General features: G+C 41.5%; 1 protein-coding gene across 6 annotated transcripts in view; it reads left to right on the forward strand.

Annotated features, from left to right (window-relative positions):
* LOC124047485 (unconventional myosin-Ib-like) overlaps positions 1 to 18,265 on the forward strand; it is a 172,088-nt gene that overhangs the window by 5,926 nt on the left and 147,897 nt on the right. For 5 of the 6 annotated variants that reach the window (XM_046367805.1, XM_046367807.1, XM_046367806.1 and 2 more), the window contains exon 2: positions 15,414 to 15,558. In XM_046367805.1, coding sequence (XP_046223761.1) covers positions 15,433 to 15,558 — 126 coding nt within the window. In that variant the 5' untranslated portion in view covers positions 15,414 to 15,432. Of the gene's footprint in view, positions 1 to 15,413; positions 15,559 to 18,265 lie in introns of those variants that run through there. The other variant, XM_046367840.1, reaches the window with a different exon arrangement.

Raw genomic sequence — 18,265 nt, forward strand, 5'->3', positions numbered from 1 at the left:
TCCATCAGGTCTTGTGCAGCACATAGATTGAACAGGACAGCCACCATATAAACATGGCAAGGCAGGGCCACAACATAGAGGCGTAGAGAGGAACCCTTATTTCCGCTGTGGCACTACACAGCTGATTCAAATAATCAAAGCTTGATGAGTTGTGTAGTGCTAGGGCAACATCCAAAATGTGTACCCAAGGGGGGGGCCCAGGACCAATTGTGGGAACCCTGCTATAGCAGACCAGCAGCACACCCAGAAATCATCTGCAGCAGTAGTGACCATCACTGGAGGCTGGATGGATGGACTAGTGGTGATTGTGAGGGAGGTAGGGACCACTACCCCACTGTCTCTCACTGTCAACAAGGCAAAGATATTTGCTGTGTTGCGGTGGTGCTCTCTAGTTGGGACCCTTTTGCTTGTTGGGGACAGGCATAGTTGGTTGCTTTGCCAAAGGGAAAATAAGAGTTTTCTACCCATAATACAGAGAAGGGCCCTAACCTACCCTCTCTAAAACACCTCCAGCAAAAATGACTTCTATTTATTTAATAATAACTTTCAAACTAATGTCAAGTCCTAATAAAGTCCCTGTTGCCCCAGGCAGGACTTTGGCTCTGACAGGGAATGTTAAAGCTGTTGCCTATAATTTGTTGTTCATGAGTATGTGTTGCTGTACCAAGTCAATGTACCTTTTATCAGCACTTTACACTCACTTTCAACTAGGGATGCACAATATATTGGAATGTCAAAGCTACTGTGCATACCTATATAACGTAGATGTATGACCTATATGACGCCACGTAAAATTGTGTTACACGTGCAACACAGAATTCCTAACCTAGCCCACAATGTCTGCTGTGTGGATCAAGCAGTCATTTGAAAGGGTAAGAACATTTCTGCTAGACGACTCAAAGGCGAAATCCATTAAAGCCAAGATTTTTTAAATATCACCTTTATTTAACCAGGTAGGAACAAGTTGAGAACAAGTTCTCATTTACAACTGTGACCTGGCCAAGATAAAGAACAGCAGTGTGACACAGACAACAACACAGTTGCACATGGAATAAACAATAAACAAGCCAATAACACAAACAAGTCAATGACGCAGTTGAAAAAAAAGAATATACAGTGTATATACAGTGTGTGCATGAGGTGGTAGGCAGTAAAGAAGAATGACAATTTAGCAGATTAACACGAGTGTAATTTTGAATTTGTGATGTTTGATACGAGTCTGGAAGGAGAGTTTACAGTCTAGCCAGAGACTTAGGTATTTTCTTGGTCAGAACCGTCCAGGGTGGTGATGCTAATCGGGCGGGCAGGTGCGAGCAGCAAACCGTTGAAAAGCATGAATTTTGGTTTTACTAGTGTTTTAGAGCAGTTGGAGGCCACGGAAGGAGTGTTGTATGGCATTGAAGCTCGTTTGGAGGTTAGATAGCACAGTGTCCAAGGAAGGGCCAGAAGTATACAGAATGGTGTCGTCTGCGTAAGAGGTGGATCAGAGAAACGCCCACTCATTGATATATACAGAGAAAAGCGTCGGCCTGAGAATTGAACCCTGTGGCACCCCCATAGAGACTGCCAGAGTTCCGGACAACAGGCCCTCCGATTTGACACACTGAACTCTGTCTGCAAAGTAGTTGGTGAACCAGGCGAGGCAGTCATTAGGGAAACCAAGGCTATTGAGTTTGCCGATAAGAATATGGTGATTGACAGAGTCGAAAGCCTTGGCCAGGTCGATGAAGACTGCTGCACAGTACTGTCTTTAATCGATGGCGGTTATGATATCGTTTAGTACCTTGAGCGTGGCTGAAGCTATTAGCTTCACGACATACATGCTATGGAATGCCTTTTGGGGCTTTGCATGTCAAAGAAAGATACAGTAGCACTGTCAAAGCTGTAAAAAAAAGTCTGCAAACACCAGCCTCGAACGATGTGTTTACAGTACCCGCGTTGGTAATAAAGCATTATTTGTTCGACCGCAACTTCTGGGGTAGCTAGAAACTGCAGTTATTTTCATTATTCTTAGCAATGATTTTGGAATCCTTGTAAGTATTAGCTAGGTCGCCACTTGTTGTTCACCTATTGAAACTGAACTTCAGTTCATGAAAATAAATAGCTCGCCAGCTACCTAACCCTGTTGCCCAAAGCTAACGTTATAAGCAGCCAGCTAGCTTCATCTGACTAGTGACGCTTGACCGGATTGGGTTGTGTGTTGTAAAGCTAGCCACAATAAGGATTAGGCACGAGGAATTTGCGGATCCTATCGGTACATCACTACTTTCAATTTATTATGATGATTTATGAGTTGTGTGTCTTTTGACCAGACTTGTTGCCTAACCTTTGAGTTTCTAAGGAGGATCTATGTTTCTATGAATGTTATTTCAGCTCTACTTTACAAGGCAATTCCACTGTAACAGAATGATGCTGAAACTAAGATTCTTTCACTTTAAAATGTTTCACACAAAAATCAATGATTGCAAAGTTGAACGACTTTTAACAATTTCCACTAAAACTTTTAGAAACGCATTTACTTGAACAGTGCAGATGCATAGTTTGGTAACAGAATGATGGCACATAGCACCAAATGTCATTCTGTTACCAAACTTTGCGTTTTTGGACAATTTTCAGTGGATATTGTTAGAGTTGCATGGTTTAACTTTGCAATCATCGGCTTCTGAATAATATGAGTCTACATCATTCTGTTATCGTGGACTTGCCTTACATCAGATCATGTTGTTCTTGACTGTCATGGCCAGCAGTATTTTTAAAAAAAAGAAAAAAGAAAGAAAATAATTACAGTTCTAATAGGTTAGGTGTAATTTGACTAGACATTACAATTATGATTATTTTCTGAAGGAGTATATTGTATTCAGTTGCATGACTCGCCACGGCGAGTTTACCACGAAAGTAACGTCATTTAGGAGAAATGGGCCTGAATTATGCTCTCTGACTGTACTCTGATAGACCGGTTACTGGAGTCAACCGCACTAATGTTGTGCAAACACAAGTATGATGCACGGATCTGGAATCATGGCCAAATGCCACTAGTCCATATATAGTGCACTACTTTTGACCAGAGCCTTATCGTTAGTGTACCATGATTAGTATGTAGGGAATAGGGTGCCATTTGGGATGAAACCATGACCAAGTGCCAAGATGCGTCATCATTCCTTCCTGATAACGATCACAACATGCATAATTTCAAGTCGAATGGTCTTCTGAGCACACTAAGTATTCCCATAATGAATCCAGATCCACTCCTAGAGAAATCCTCTCACCATCACTGTTTGTTAGTTCATTCAGTGCCATTAAGCAGTTTATAAATGCAGGGAAGGAGAAATGATACACACACACACACAAACTCCATGCTCTTGTATCGCAGGTCACTGTCCCAGCCTTCCGTTGCTCTTATCCTCCTCCACCAACCCCCCTCCCCATGATGCATCTCTCTCTCTCCCTGCTTTACTAAAGCTCCTCAGCATGCCTGACCGACTGCCTCTTCTCTTTGTTTTTAATCGCTATGATTGCCAACAAGCTGTGATGTTATCTCACAACCCACACAACCTCTGTCCCTACCATGGGATTTGCAGTCAATTAAATGCAATAATGAACTTTATAATTTGTTTGTTCAAGCTGCACTATCATGCAAGGCAGACTGGCTCTTAGGTTCGTCTGGCTCGTGTATCATACTGATTACGAATGTTTTTGTTGACCTTTTTTAAATTTGTTTTTCTTTTAGATTGCATTTATCATGGTGAAATTGTAGTATGGTTGAACATGTATATCAGGCTTCCTTTCAAGTCAGTATCCAGCAGCTAGACATTTACAATTTGGCATGGTTTGCATAGTTAAAAAAAATGTAGCCTTGTGTGTTGCTCTGCCTGAGGTTGTGACGGACTGAATTCTTTCACACTTCGTACCACGCTATGTGAGTGGAAAACCTTTTAATTATACATTATTTTCGCTGCTCTCATCTTGAAATATGGGGCAATGTCAAACGCTGGAGGTGAGCCAGCACCAACATTATCGAGGTGACTTGCTTTGTAATCCCAGGACCAAAGACCTACATGTCATTTGAAGTAGACATTTCACATGGCAAAAGCTTTTTTTTTTGTTGTTTTTAGGCCATGTAATTGAGTTTCTCTTTAATCTTATGGATTATGAATGAGTAAGATGCTTAATATTTTGTCATACTATTAAATCTATTTTGTTGTCGGAACGGAACTGATTTGCTAATGCACTGTAAACTCATCCAATTATGTACATATCCTAAGTAGATTTGATCTACAGTTTGACAACACAGCATTGTTTTACTGCCCCCCCCCCCCCCCCCGTTAGGATTCGATATGACAGGCATGCTGCTTCATGTTCAGGCAGTCTCTTTAATGTGGATCCCAGGAAGAATAGCTGCTGCCTTGACAAAAAACAAACAGATGCATCAATAAAATAGGGTGGTGTTGTGTCACTGGCTGCTGATGGTGCTGCCTGGTAGTGGTATTTGAATCTGGGCTACCAGGCCGGCAGGGCAACAGCTCATCCAGATCCTTGTTGAAATCATGAAAAATATTAGCGGAGCAATTCACTCTCAGCTGAAGCTTAAGCCGACGCTGACATCATACTTTGTATTATTCACAGTGCTTATTCACAGTATGATAGTTGTCTGATATAGGCTATTTACTTGTCTGTCTTTTTGGGGGGTGGCACTTTACATCTCCTGTGATGTTTGAAAATTGATTGCAGATGGTGGGTGATGGCAGTCTGCTATTCTAATTAGTCCCAAAGGTATGGCCCATAACTTAGCAGTAAAACATACACCAGAGGAGGCTGGTGGGAAGAGCTATAGGGAGATGGGCTCATTGTAATTAATGAAACGGAGTCAAACATATGGTTTCATATGTTTGCTACTGTTCCATTTATATATTATTCCAGACATTATAATGAGCCTGTCCTCCTATAGCTCCGCACACCAGCCTCCACTGGTATGCACCTAGACTAGGCAGTCCCATCCACAGCAGCTGTGGTCTGTTATAAGCTACAGCAAGTCAGGGTCTTATTCATTAGGACACGCAGTAGCAAAATGTGTTTGCATGAAAATTAATGTTTCTAATTTGACAATTCCAGGTAGTCCCTGGAATTCATATTTCAGTCTGTGTTGCCTAATGAACATGGCCCAGAGCAGCTGTGGCCTGTTTCTCAGCTACAACCAGAGCCTGGTGTTGTCTAGCTATCGCCAGGTGCAGCGGGGTTCTTCCTGTTGATGTATATTACCTTCCTGCTCTAAATGCTTTTGTGGATTATTATTTCCTCAATTAGGCTGAGAGGGTCCATCTGGTTTAAACTGAGGCAAACCACTCTGCTGTTGTCCCATATCTTCCCATCCAACCCACTGTGAACAGGTAGGCAAATGATGACTGACGGAAGACCAGGCTTACAATTTCAGTTAGACTGTTTAGTTATAAACCAGTTTATTTGCGACGATTAATGTGGAGCCGACATGTATTAGATAAAGTTCTAAGCTATTTCCTGATATATAAGAAATCCAGCTTTTAGCTGCCATCTACAGTGCATTTGGAAACTATTCAGATCCCTTACATTTTTCCACATTTTGTTACGTTACTGCCTTATTCTAAAATAGATTTTTTTTAAAGTCCTCACTAATCTACATACAATACCCCATAATAACAAAACAAAAACAGATTTTTAGAAATGTTTACAAATTGTATAAAAAAAAACTGAAATATAACATTTTACTTAAGTATTCAGACTCAGTACTTTGTTGAAGCACTTTTGGCAATGATTACCGTCTCAAGTCTTCTTGGGTATGACACTACAAGCTTGGCACATCTGTATTTGGGGTTTCTCCCATTGTTCTCCGCAGATCCTCTCAAGCTTTCCGGTTGGATGGGGCGTGTCGCTGCGCATCTATTTTCAGGTCTCTCCAGAGATGTTTGATCGGGTTCAAATCTTGGCCGAGCCACTCAAGCACATTCAGAGACTTGTCCCGAAACCACTCCTGCATTGTCTTTGCTGTGTTCTTAGGGTCGTTGTCCTGCTGGAAGGTGAACCTTTGCCCCAGTCTGAGGTCCTTAGCGCTCTGGAGCAGGTTTCCATCAAGGATCTCTCTACTTTACTCCGTTCATCTTTCCCTCAATCCCGACTAGTCTCCCAGTCCCTGCTGCTGAAAAACATCCCCACAGCATGATACTGCCGTTGGATGGTGCCAGGTTTCTTCCAGATATGACGCTTGGCATTCAGGTCAAAGAGTTCAATCTTGGTTTCATAAGACCAGAGAATCTTGTTTCTTACTGTCTGAGTATTTAGGTGCCTTTTGGCATACTCCAAGCAGGCTGGAATGTGACTTTTACTAAGAAGTGGCTTCAGTCTGGCCACTCTACCATAAAGGCCTGATTGGTGTAGTGCTTCAAAGATAGGAGAAACTTCCAGAAGGAAACCCATCTCCACAGAGGAACTCTAGAGCTCTGTCAGAGTGATCATTGTGTTCTTGCCAATTGCTAAGTTTGGCCCAGGAGGCCAGCTCTAGGAAGTGTCTTGGTGATTCCAAACTTATTCCATTGAAGAATGATGGAGGCCACTGTGTTCTTGTGGACCATCAATGTTGCAGAAATATTTTGGTACCCTTCCCCAGATCTGTGCCTCAACACAATCCTCTCTCGGAGCTCTGCAGACAATTCCTTCGACGTCATGGCATGGTTTATAGCTAGACAGACACAGGTGTGTGCCTTTCCAAATCATGTCAAATCATTTGGATTTACCACCGGTGGACTCCAACTTGTGGAAACTTCTCAAGGATGATCAATGGAAACGGGATGCACTGGAGTTCAATTTCAAGTGTCACAGCAAAGTCTCTGAATCCTTATGTAAATTATGTATTTTGTGTTTTTAATTTTTAATACATTTCTAAACCTGTTTTTCTCTTTGTCATTATGGGTATTGTGTGTTGAGCAAGGGGAACCTTTAAAAAAATCAATTTTAAAATAAGGCTGTTATGTGAAAGTCCAGGGGTCTGAATACTTTCTGAATGCATTGGAATAAATAAAAATACATTGAAATTATTGTTTTCCATACTGTGTCTTAAAGTGAGTCGTGTGCTTGGATCGTGGAAGCTTGTGTCCTACTAAGGATTTAAAAATATATATATATATATTTTTTAATGGTCTCATAAGTGTGCCCTCTAGCAGAACAGAAGCCAGAAAAACTGAGGGGGTACACAGTCAGGAAGTCCAGCTTTCAACAGAACTTTCCCCGTTGCTATGCAATGAAGAAAATAAACCTTGGAATAAGTGATGCACCGATATGAAGTTTTTGGCCGATACCGATATCCAATATTTAACTTGTCAAAAAAAGATAATGATATTTAAAATGTTTGCGGCCTTTTAAGCATTCTAGTACAGTTAAATAGTTAGCCCGCTGCATCCATTGTGTTTTAAGGCACTGCATCTCAGTGCAATAGGCGTCACTACAGTTCCTGGTTCGAATCCAGGCTTTAACACATTCGGCCGTGATTATTATTTTCAATGAAGGCCTAGGAACGGTGGGTTACGTGCCTTGTTCAGGGCCAGAACGACAGATTTTCACCTTGTCAGCTCGGGGGATTCAATCTTGCAACCTTACAGTTAACTAGTCCAACGCTCTAACCACCTGCCTCTCATTGCACTCCACGAGGAGACTGCTTGTTACGCGAATGCAGTAAGCCAAGTTAAGTTGCTAGCTAGCATTAAACTTATCTTATAAAAAACAATCAATCATAATCACTAGTTAACTACACATGGTTGATATTACTAGTTTATCTAGTGTGTCCTGCGTTGCATATAATCGATGCGGTGCATATCGTTGCTCCAATGTGTACCTAACCATTGAAGGTTGTGCAATGTAACAGGAATATTTAGACTAATGGATATGCCACCCCTTAGATAAAATACGGAACGGTTCTGTATTTCACTGAAAGAATAAACGTCTTGTTTTCGAGATGATAGTTTCCGGATTCGACCATATTAATGACCGAAGGCTGGTATTTCTGTGTTATTATATTATATTATAAGTCTATAATTTGATAGAGCAGTCTGACTGAGCGGTGGTAGGCAGCAGCAGGCTTGTAAGCATTCATTCAAACAGCACTTTCGTTTGTTTTGCCAGCAGCTCTTCGTTGTGCGTCAAGCATTGCGCTGTTTATGACTTCAAGCCTATCAACTCCCGAGATGAGGCTGGTGTAACCGAGGTGGGGTGCGTGCTAATAGCGTTTCAAACGTCACTCGCTCTGGACTTGGAGTAGTTGTTCCCCTTGCTCTGCATGGGTAACGCTGCTTCGAGGGTGGCTGTTGTCGTTGTGTTTCTGGTTCGAGCCCAGGGAGGAGCAAGGAGAGGGACTGAATCTATACTGTTACACTGGCAATAATAAAGTGCCTATAAGAACATCCAATAGTCAAAGGTTAATTAAATACAAATGGTATAGAGGGAAATTCCTATAATTACAACCTAAAACTTCTTACCTGGGAATATTGAAGACCCATGTTAAAAGGAACCACCAGCTTTCATGTGTTCTCATGTTCTGAACAAGGAACTTAAACGTTAGCTTTTTTACATTGCACATATTGCACTTTTACTTTCTTCTCCAACACTTTGTTTTTGCATTATTTAAACCAAATTGAACAGGTTTCATTATTTATTTGAGGCTAAATATATTGATGTATTATATTAAGTTAAAATAAGTCTTCATTCAGTATTGTTGTAATTGTCATAATTAAAAATAAATAGATAAATAAAAATTGTCCGATTTGATCGGTATCGGCATTTTTTGGTCCTCCAATAAATCTGTATCGGCGTTGAAAAATCATAATCGGTCGACCTCTATTACACACACCACACTGACGCTGGCATTTAAACTTAATGAAAGCCTTTTTCTTTCACTTACTTGCTGTGCCGTTTCATTGTTCATTTCTTCAGTTTAATTCTCAACCAGGATTTCTGTGGAACGCCGTTTGGGTCTTTGTGTGTCAAAGATTCACATCAAATAACACTGACTTGTCAAATAACATTGTTTGACCAATCGGGATCTGAATATGACGATCACTTTTTCATTAATTTATGTAGTTAATACACAATCGTATTTCATGTGTCACAACGATTCATCGATACATTTGCTATGATGCTGGTAAAGTTGTCTCACGCATCTACAGTGCTGGTCATTGAAAAACGGTAGTTAGCTCATGGATGCAAACAACATTATTTCCTAAAAACATAGCAAAATGACATCTGTTTCAGAAGCTATAGTTAGCTAGCTAACTAAAATAACTTATCTAACTAATAAGTTAGCTAGCTAACTATAGCTTGGCATCATCTAAAATAACCCTAATTTATAAGACAGTTCTGATTTGATTGATGGTGATCGGACCCATCTATGTGAAGCTAGCCAAAATACAGATGATCCACAATAGTGGACTTTGCAGTTAGCCTTCAAAAAAAAAAAAGTATGGCATAATTCTATTTGTATCAATTTGCATCACTGTCAATGACACTTACTATGAAGGCAAACCGCAAATTCCTCTTGTGCCTAATTCTTATTGTGGCTAGCTTTACAACACACAACCCTGTCCGGTCGAGCATCGCTAGCCAGATGAAGCTAGCTGGCTACTTATAACGTTCGCTTTGGGCAACAGGGTTAAGTAGCTGGCTAGCTATTTATTTTCATGAACTGAAGTTCAGTTTCAATAAGTGGCGACCTAGCTAATACTTACTCACAAGGATTTCTAAATCATTGCTAAGAATTATGAAAATGACTGCAGTTTCTGCTGGTCATTGTTTTCAGGCTGGTTGTGTTGGTGCTAGCTAGGTAACAAGCTATCGTTAGCTACCCAAGAAGTTGCGGTCGAACAAATGATGCTTTACTACCAATGTGGTACTGTAAACACATCACTCGTGGCCGGTGTTTGCTTGTTTGCAGACATGCTTTGACAGTACTACAGTATCTTTTTTTGAAACGCAAATACCCAAACGGCGTTTAATAGTATGTACAGTTGAAGTCTGAAGTTTACATACACTTAAGTTGGAGTCATTAAAACTAGTTTTTCAATCACTCCACAATTTTCTTGTTTAACACACTCTAGTCAAATAAAATCACATTTTATTTGTCACACATGTTTAGCAGATGTTAATGTGAGTGTAGAGAAATTATTATGCTTCTAGTTCCGACAATGCAGTAATAACCAACGACTAACCTAACAATTCCACAACTACTACCTTATACACAAGTGTAAAGGGATAAAGAATATGTACATAAAGATATATGAATGAGTGATGGTACAGAACGGCATAGGCAAGATGCAGTAGATGGTATCGAGGTGAGTAATGTAGGGTATGTAAACCATTGTAGTTTTGGCAAGTCGGTTAGGACATCTACTTTGCATTGCACAAGTCATTTTTTCCAACAATTGTTTACAGATTATTTCACTGTGTCCCAATTCCAGTGGGTCAGACGTTTACATACGCTAAGTTGACTGTGCCTTTAAACAGCTTAGAAAATTCCAGAAAAATGTTTTTTTGTCTTTAGAAGCTTCTGGCTAATTTACATAATTTGATGTAGGTGTACCTGTAGATATATTTCTAGGCCTACCTTCAAACTCAGTGCCTCTTTGCTTGACATGGGGAAATCAGCCAAGACCTCAGGAAAAAAATGGTATACCTCCACAAGTCTGGTTCATCCTTGGGAGCAATTTCCAAATGCCTGAAGGCACCACGTGTACTATTATTTGTACAGATGAACAAGTATAAACACCATGGGACCACTCACCTGTCATACCGCTCAGGAAGGAGATGCGTTTTTTCTCCTAGAGATGAACATACTTTGGTGCGAATACTGCAAATCAACCCCAGAACAACAGTCAAGGACCTTGTGAAGATGCTGGAGGAACCAGTGCAAAATTATCTATATCCACAGTAAAACGAGTCCTGTATCGACATAACCTTAAAGGCCGCTCTGCAAGGAAGAAGCCACTGCTCCAAAACCACCATTAAAAAAGCCAGACTATGGTTTACAACTGCACATTGGGACAAAGATTGTACTGATGAAACAAAAATAGAACTGTTTGGCCATAATAACCATCATTATGTTTGGAGGACAAAGGGGGAGGCTTGCAAGCCGAAGAACAACATCCCAACCGTGAAGCACGGGAGTGGCAGCATCATGTTGTGGGGTGCTTTGCTGTAGGAGGGACTGGTGCACTTCACAAAATAGATGGCGTCATGAGGAAGGAAAACTGTGGATATATTGAAGCAACATCTCAAGACATCAGTCAGGAAGTTAAAGCTTGGTCGCAAACGGGTCTTCCAAATGGACAATGATCCCAAGCATACTTCCAAAGTTGAGGCAAAATGGCTTAAGGACAACAAAGTCAAGGTATTGGAGTGGCCATCACTAAGCCCTGACCTCAATCCCATCAAATCTGTGGGCAGAACTGAAAAAGCGTGTGCGAGCAAGGAGGCCTTACAACCCTGACTCAGTTACACCAGCTCTGTCAGGAAAATCACCCAACTCATTGTGGGAAGGCTACCTGACACGTTTGACCCAAGTTAAACAATTTACAGGCATTGCTACCAAATATTGATCGAGTGTATGTAAACTTCTGACCCACTGGGAATGTGAAAGAAATAAAAGCTGAAATAAATCACACTATTATTCTGTCATTTCACATTCTTAAAATAAATTTGTGATCCTAACTGACCTAAGACAGGGATTTTTTACTAGGATTAAATGTCAGGAATTGTGAAAGCCAAATACATTTAAACTCAGGTTAAGGTAAACTTCAGGCTTCAACTGTATGTCGCGAAGCTAATAGCAGTGACTCTATTACTGTGTAACTCCAATAGGGCAACATATTGAAAATAACACACTTGGTTGTGTGTACCGGTGCTCGACCAGTTGGCGAAAGCCAACATCACCCACGACAGAGAACGGTTGATGTGTCAAGGGCACTGAATTCCATTAATTTAGCTTTAATGGATTTCGCCTTTGAGTTGTCTTGCGAAAATGTTCTTACTCTTTCAAATGACAGCTCGACTTGTTGACTGCTCAATCCACACAGCAGACATTGGGCTAGGTTAGGAATGCTGTGTTGCACATGTAGCGCAAATGTTTATGTGGTGTCATTATGTCATGTACCTATGTTATATAGGTATGCGCGGCAGCGCTGACGTCCGTTTTTAACATTGGCGTTAAACCTAGACGTTGAGCTGATACCGACGTTGTCATTTTTAGCTAATATTAGCCGATAGCGATATCTTGCATCCCTAGTTGGAATTGTTTTTCCCAACAGACCAGTCAGATTTTTTCCCCCAAATATTGGATTATGTTGTTTTTGCAGAAATCTTTACAGGTTACTATGAATTAAGCCTCTTGTGTTTGCATTACAAGCACTTGCTGACTTAGTTCCGGGCCCTTTTTCTTAATAGCATCTTAATGTAATAGTGCTGCTCTAGGATCAGTTTTGCCTTTCAAGTCCTAATGAATGAGTGAGAGGGGGTGGACCTGATCCTATATCAATACTCATACTCTGTTTTATGAATATGGGCCCTGGACAGGAAAGGCAGCCGAAATTAAAACTGCTGTCTCTGTGGGACCTGAAGGCCTGAGGTCTCCAGAGGAGCTCTTGATCAGCCAATAACAAACAGTTCTAAACATAGCCAGCTCAAAATAAACTCTGCGGGATGTGTTTGTTCAGCGGAGGTTTGGTTTGGGCCCTTTTCATTGGCTGCTCCTTCGATGCATGTTGAAATCCTTTGAGTCGGTGGACTCGACACAGTGGACTTGAGAGATTCCTCTGTGAATTATGTAATCGAAGAACGGACCTCGACCTTGACTTGTGGGTGGGCCATGGACCTCTGCTTTGCTTGAGAGAGGCAGGGTTGGGTTTGCTCCTCAAACTGAGGCTGCGTTCCAAATGGCACCCTATCCTCTATATAGCGTGCTACATTTTACCAGAGGGCTCTGGTCAGAAATAGTGCACTATAGGGAATAGGGTGCCATATGGGATACACTGACAAAATCTGAATATAAAGACCCGACTCGGGTTCAAATGGTTGAAATGACCTCTGAGCCACGAAACCTGGAGAGTGCAGGGCAACTTCCTTTTCTTTTACACACACACACAAGTATGTGACACTCCTTCAAATGAGTGGATTTTGCTATTCCAGCCACACCTGTTGCTGACGTGTGTGTGTGTGTGTGTGTGTGTGTGTATAGAATCGAGCACACAGCCATGCAATCTCCATAGACAAACATTGGCAGAATGGTTTGGCTGCGGCGCTCGGTTACTTTCAACATGACACTGTGATATGCCATCTTTCCTACAAGTCAGTTCGTCAAATTTCTAACATGGTAGAGCTGCCCTGGTCAACTGTAAGTGGAAATGTCTAGGGCCCGCAATGGCTCAGCCGCGTAGTGGTAGGCCACACAAGCTCACAGAACAGGACTGCCGAGTGCTGAAGCGCGTAATAATAGTCTCTCCTCGGTTATAACACTCACTACCAAGTTCCAAACTGCCTATGGAAGCATCGTCGGCACAAGAATGGTTCATCGGCAGCTTCATGAAATGGGTTTCCGTGGCTGAGCAGCTGCATACAAGTCTAAAATTACCATGCGTTGGACTCTGTGGCAACACATTCCCTGGAGTGATGAATCACACTTCACCGTCTGGCAGTTCGACGGACGAATCATCTGGGTTTGGCGGATGCCAGGAAAATGCTACCTAACCCAATGTATAGTGCCAACTGTAAAGTTTGCTGGAGGAGGAATAATGGTGGTGTGGGGCTGTTTTTCATTGTTTGGCTAGGCGCCTTAGTTCAAGTGAAGGGAGATGTTAATGCAACAGCATACAAAGAAATTCTAGATTATTCTGCGCTTCCAATTTTGTGGCAACAGATTGGGAAGGCCCTTTCCTGTTTTCAACATAACAATGTGGCTCCCTATTAATGCCCATGATTTTGGAATTAATGTTTGACAAGTAGCTGTCCACATACTTTTGGTCGTTTGTGTTTGAGGGGGATGGAAAAACGAAGTGAACCTTTTAATGACTAAAACCAGATATAAAGTATGTAGAAACCATAATGGACCTAATACGTTTAATAATATCTTTGGGAACTATCACCAAAATATACGCAAGAGTTGAATTTAGAAAACAATGAATTTAACCATTTTAATTCTATGTTTAAGCAAAAGAACACATTATCCATGGAAAATGCATAGAATTGCAGGAAACTAGCTTCAAAACAGCAACTTTCTCTCGAATGCATGGCAAAAGTGCCAAGATGGGGAGCTTCAAATTATCTAAAATGTAGCTGTGCTGATGGCCGACCTCACTTATTGCCATGCCACGCCCACCATCTAAGCCCCTTTTTGATCCAGATAAAACCCTGGGTAATATTTAGAAGGCAGGGGAGAGATCAGGAGACAATGACACTGCTGGGGGTGGCGGGTTTTCAGCCTCTTTCCCTGTCCCCTGTGGACACTAATCCTAGCGCTTTTGGGCTGACAATAAAGAGGCCTGGGGCCACATTCAAGGCCTTTATATCGGGGATTTGCTGTACCCCAAACTCTGCATTGTTGTAATAGAGGGGCCGGGCTGAAGCGACATGCCCATTGTGTATTGTCTACAGTTCTCCCGTTTCTAACCCAGTCCTTTAGATCAGCAGTAATAACCTACCACGATGCACAAACATGGGATTCTAGGTTGGTTGGGCTTGTTTTTCCAAAGGTGACACTTGTAATATTAGCATAGTTATCACTAACTGTAAACAAGCTGTGAAAAAAAACCTACATCACACTGTACGGCACAGAGTTGCTGCCATCATTCTGGGGAAACCAGCACTGCTCTGTAGGCATGCATTTCACACTATGTAGAGCAGTCTAAGATGGCCATTTGTGGAAGTCAAATACCATGATGGACCTGGATGAGGCAAGTCAATGTGAGGGGATTACAGAAATTGTATCAGCAGGTAGCGTTATCTGTTCTGGAGCGCAATGGGTGGGTGGGGGGTTGGGTCGGAAGGGGCACTGACAGACAGTCCTTGACACGAATGACCCAGACAGACCACAGCTGGACTACTAGAAGTGGACTATGGACATGGGAGGCTAAAGACTTCGATAAGGTGGTGGACTGCCAAACAAGCCCTCATGTATATCACTATTCCACATTAGATTGCCATTGCACTAGGATGAGTGCCTAATCATACTTTGTCTAAAGAGTAATGTGTTCACCTAAACAATAATGACTGAAGTTCTAGAGTTATGCATTGACTAACAGATGATAATATAATCTGAAGCAACTACATGCTTTTGCTACCATTATTGTAGCCACATCCAAGTTATCTTGTTTCAACGATGTATAATGTATTCAATTTGTTAATTTTCTCTACAGGGGGATTGCTGATTCCAAAATGGAGGTGAAGACGTCACTTCTAGACAACATGATAGGAGTGGGGGACATGGTCCTGCTAGAACCCCTCAATGAAGTCTCCTTCATCGAGAACCTGAGGAAACGCTTCGACCACAATGAGATCTACGTAAGTTCTCCCTCAAGTTATAAAATTGTTCTAACACACACACATATGTACTGTTGAATTGACCCGGTTTTGTACATACATGTGTACGTATAGTACATACTGTACCAGCCAAAGGTTTGGACACGCCTACTCATTCAAGGTCTTTTCTTTTGACTATTTTTCTACATCAAAACTATGAACTAAAATATGGAATCATGTAGTAACCAAAAAATGTTAAACAAATCAAAAATATATTTTAGAATCTTCAAAGTAGCCACCCTTTGTCTTAATGACAGCTTTGCACACCCTTGGCTTTCTCTCAACCAGCTTCCCCTGGAATGATTTTCCAACCGTCTTGAAGGAGTTCCCACCTATGCTGAACACTTGTTGGCTGCTTTAACCTTCACTCTGCGGTCCATCTCATCCCAAACCATCTCAGTTGGGTTGAGGTTGGCTGATTGTGGAGGTCAGGTCATCTGCTGCAGCACTCCATCACTCTCCTTCTTGGTCAAATAGCCCTTACAATTACATTTATTTGTCACATGCGCCGAATACAACAGGTTTCACCCTCCAGTGAAATGCTTACTTACAAGCTCTTAACCAACAATACAGTTTAAAGAAAATATATTTTTGAAAGAATAACAAATAATTAAAAAGCAGCAGTAAATAGCGGGGTGTACCGGCACAGTCAATGTGCGGGGGCACCAGTGTTGAGGTAGTATGTGTAGGTAGAGTTATTAAAGTGACTATGCATAGATAATAACAGAGAGTAGCAGGAGCGTGTGTGTGTGTGTGTGTGTGTGTGTGTGTGTGTGTGCGAGGGGGGGACAGCAATGCAAATAGTCTGGTTAGCCATTTGATTAGCTGCTCAGGAGTCTTGTGGCTTGGGGGTAGAAGCTGTACACAGCCTGGAAGTGTGTTGGTCATTGTCCTGTTGAAAAACAAATGATAGTCCCACTAAGCTCAAACCAGTTGGGATGGTTTATCTCTGCAGAATGCCATGGTAGCCATGCTGCTTAAGTGTGTCTTGTATTCTAAATAAATCACTGACAGTGTCACGAGCAAAGCACCATCACACATCAGACCAAAGAACAGATTTCCACCGGTCTAATGTCCATTGCTTGCGCCCAAGCAAGTCTCTTCTTCTTATTGGTGTCCTGTGGTAGGAGTTCTCTTTTGCAGCAATTCAACCATGAAGGCCGGATTCCCACAGTCTCCTCAGAACAGTTGATTTTTGAGATATCTTACTTGAACTCTGAAGCATTTATTTGGGCTGCAATTTCTGAGGCTAGTAACTCTAATGAACTTCTCCTCTGCAGCAGAGGTAACTGTGGGTCTTCCTTTCCTGTGGCGGTCCTCATGAGCGCTAGTTTCATCATAGTGCTTGATGGTTTTTGCGGTTGCACTTGAAGAAACTTTCAAAGTTCTTAATGTTCCTGATTGACTGACTGGATTGTCATTTCTCTTTGCTTATTTGAGCTGTTCTTGCCATAATATGGACTTAATCTTTTTCCAAATACGGCTCCCCTACCCCTACCTTGTCACAACACAACTGGTTTGCTCAAACACATTAAGGAAAGAAATTCCATTAAAGTTCATTCCAAATGTACTTTTAACAAGGCACACCTGGTAATTGAAATGCATTCTAGGTGACTGCCTCATGAAGCTGGTTGAGAGCATGCCAAGAGTGTGCAAAGCTGTCATCGAGGCAAAGGGTGGCTACTTTGAGGAATATAAAACATATTTCGTTTTTTTTACACCATTTTTGGTTACTACATGATTCCATATGTGTTATTTCATAGTTTTGATGTATTCACTATTATTCTACAATGTAGAAAATAGTAAAATAAAGAAAAGTCCTTGAATGAGTATGTACAGTTGAAGTCGGAGTTTACATACACTTAGGTTGGAGTCATTTAAAACTCGTTTTTCAACCACTCCACAAATTTCTTGTTAACAAACTATAGTTTTGGCAAGTCGGTTAGGACATCTACTTTGTTCATGACACATGTAATTTTCCCAACACTTGTTTAGACAGATTACTTCACTGTGTCCCAATTCCAGTGGGTCAGAAGTTTACATACACTACGTTAACTGGGGGTGGCAGCATCATGTTGTGGGGGTGCTTTATTGCAGGAGGGACTGGTGCACTTCACAAAATAGATGGCATTTTTATTTTTTATTTTCACCTTTATTTAACCAGGTAGGCTAGTTGAGAACAGGTTCTCATTTGCAACTGCGACCTGGCCAAGATAAAGCACAGCAGTGTGAACAGACAACACAGAGTTACACATGGAGTAAACAATTAACAAGTCAATAACACAGTAGAGAAAAAAGGGGAGTCTATATACAATGTGTGCAAAAGGCATGAGGAGGTAGGCGAATAATTACAATATTGCAGATTAACACTGGAGTGATAAATGATCAGATGATCATGTACAGGTAGAGATATTGGTGTGCAAAAGAGCAGAAAAGTAAAATAAAAACTGTGGGGATGAGGTAGGTGAAAATAGGTGGGCTGTTTACCAATAGATTATGTACAGCTGCAGCGATCGGTTAGCTGCTCAGATAGCTGATGTTTGAAGTTGGTGAGGGAGATAAGTCTCCAACTTCATTGATTTTTGCAATTCGTTCCAGTCACAGGCAGCAGAGTACTGGAACGAAAGGCGGCCGAATGAGATGTTGGCTTTAGGGATGATCAATGAGATACACCTGCTGGAGCACGTGC

This window comes from Oncorhynchus gorbuscha, linkage group LG01 (assembly GCF_021184085.1).
Source record: "Oncorhynchus gorbuscha isolate QuinsamMale2020 ecotype Even-year linkage group LG01, OgorEven_v1.0, whole genome shotgun sequence".
In the NCBI taxonomy this organism is placed as follows: domain Eukaryota; kingdom Metazoa; phylum Chordata; class Actinopteri; order Salmoniformes; family Salmonidae; genus Oncorhynchus; species Oncorhynchus gorbuscha.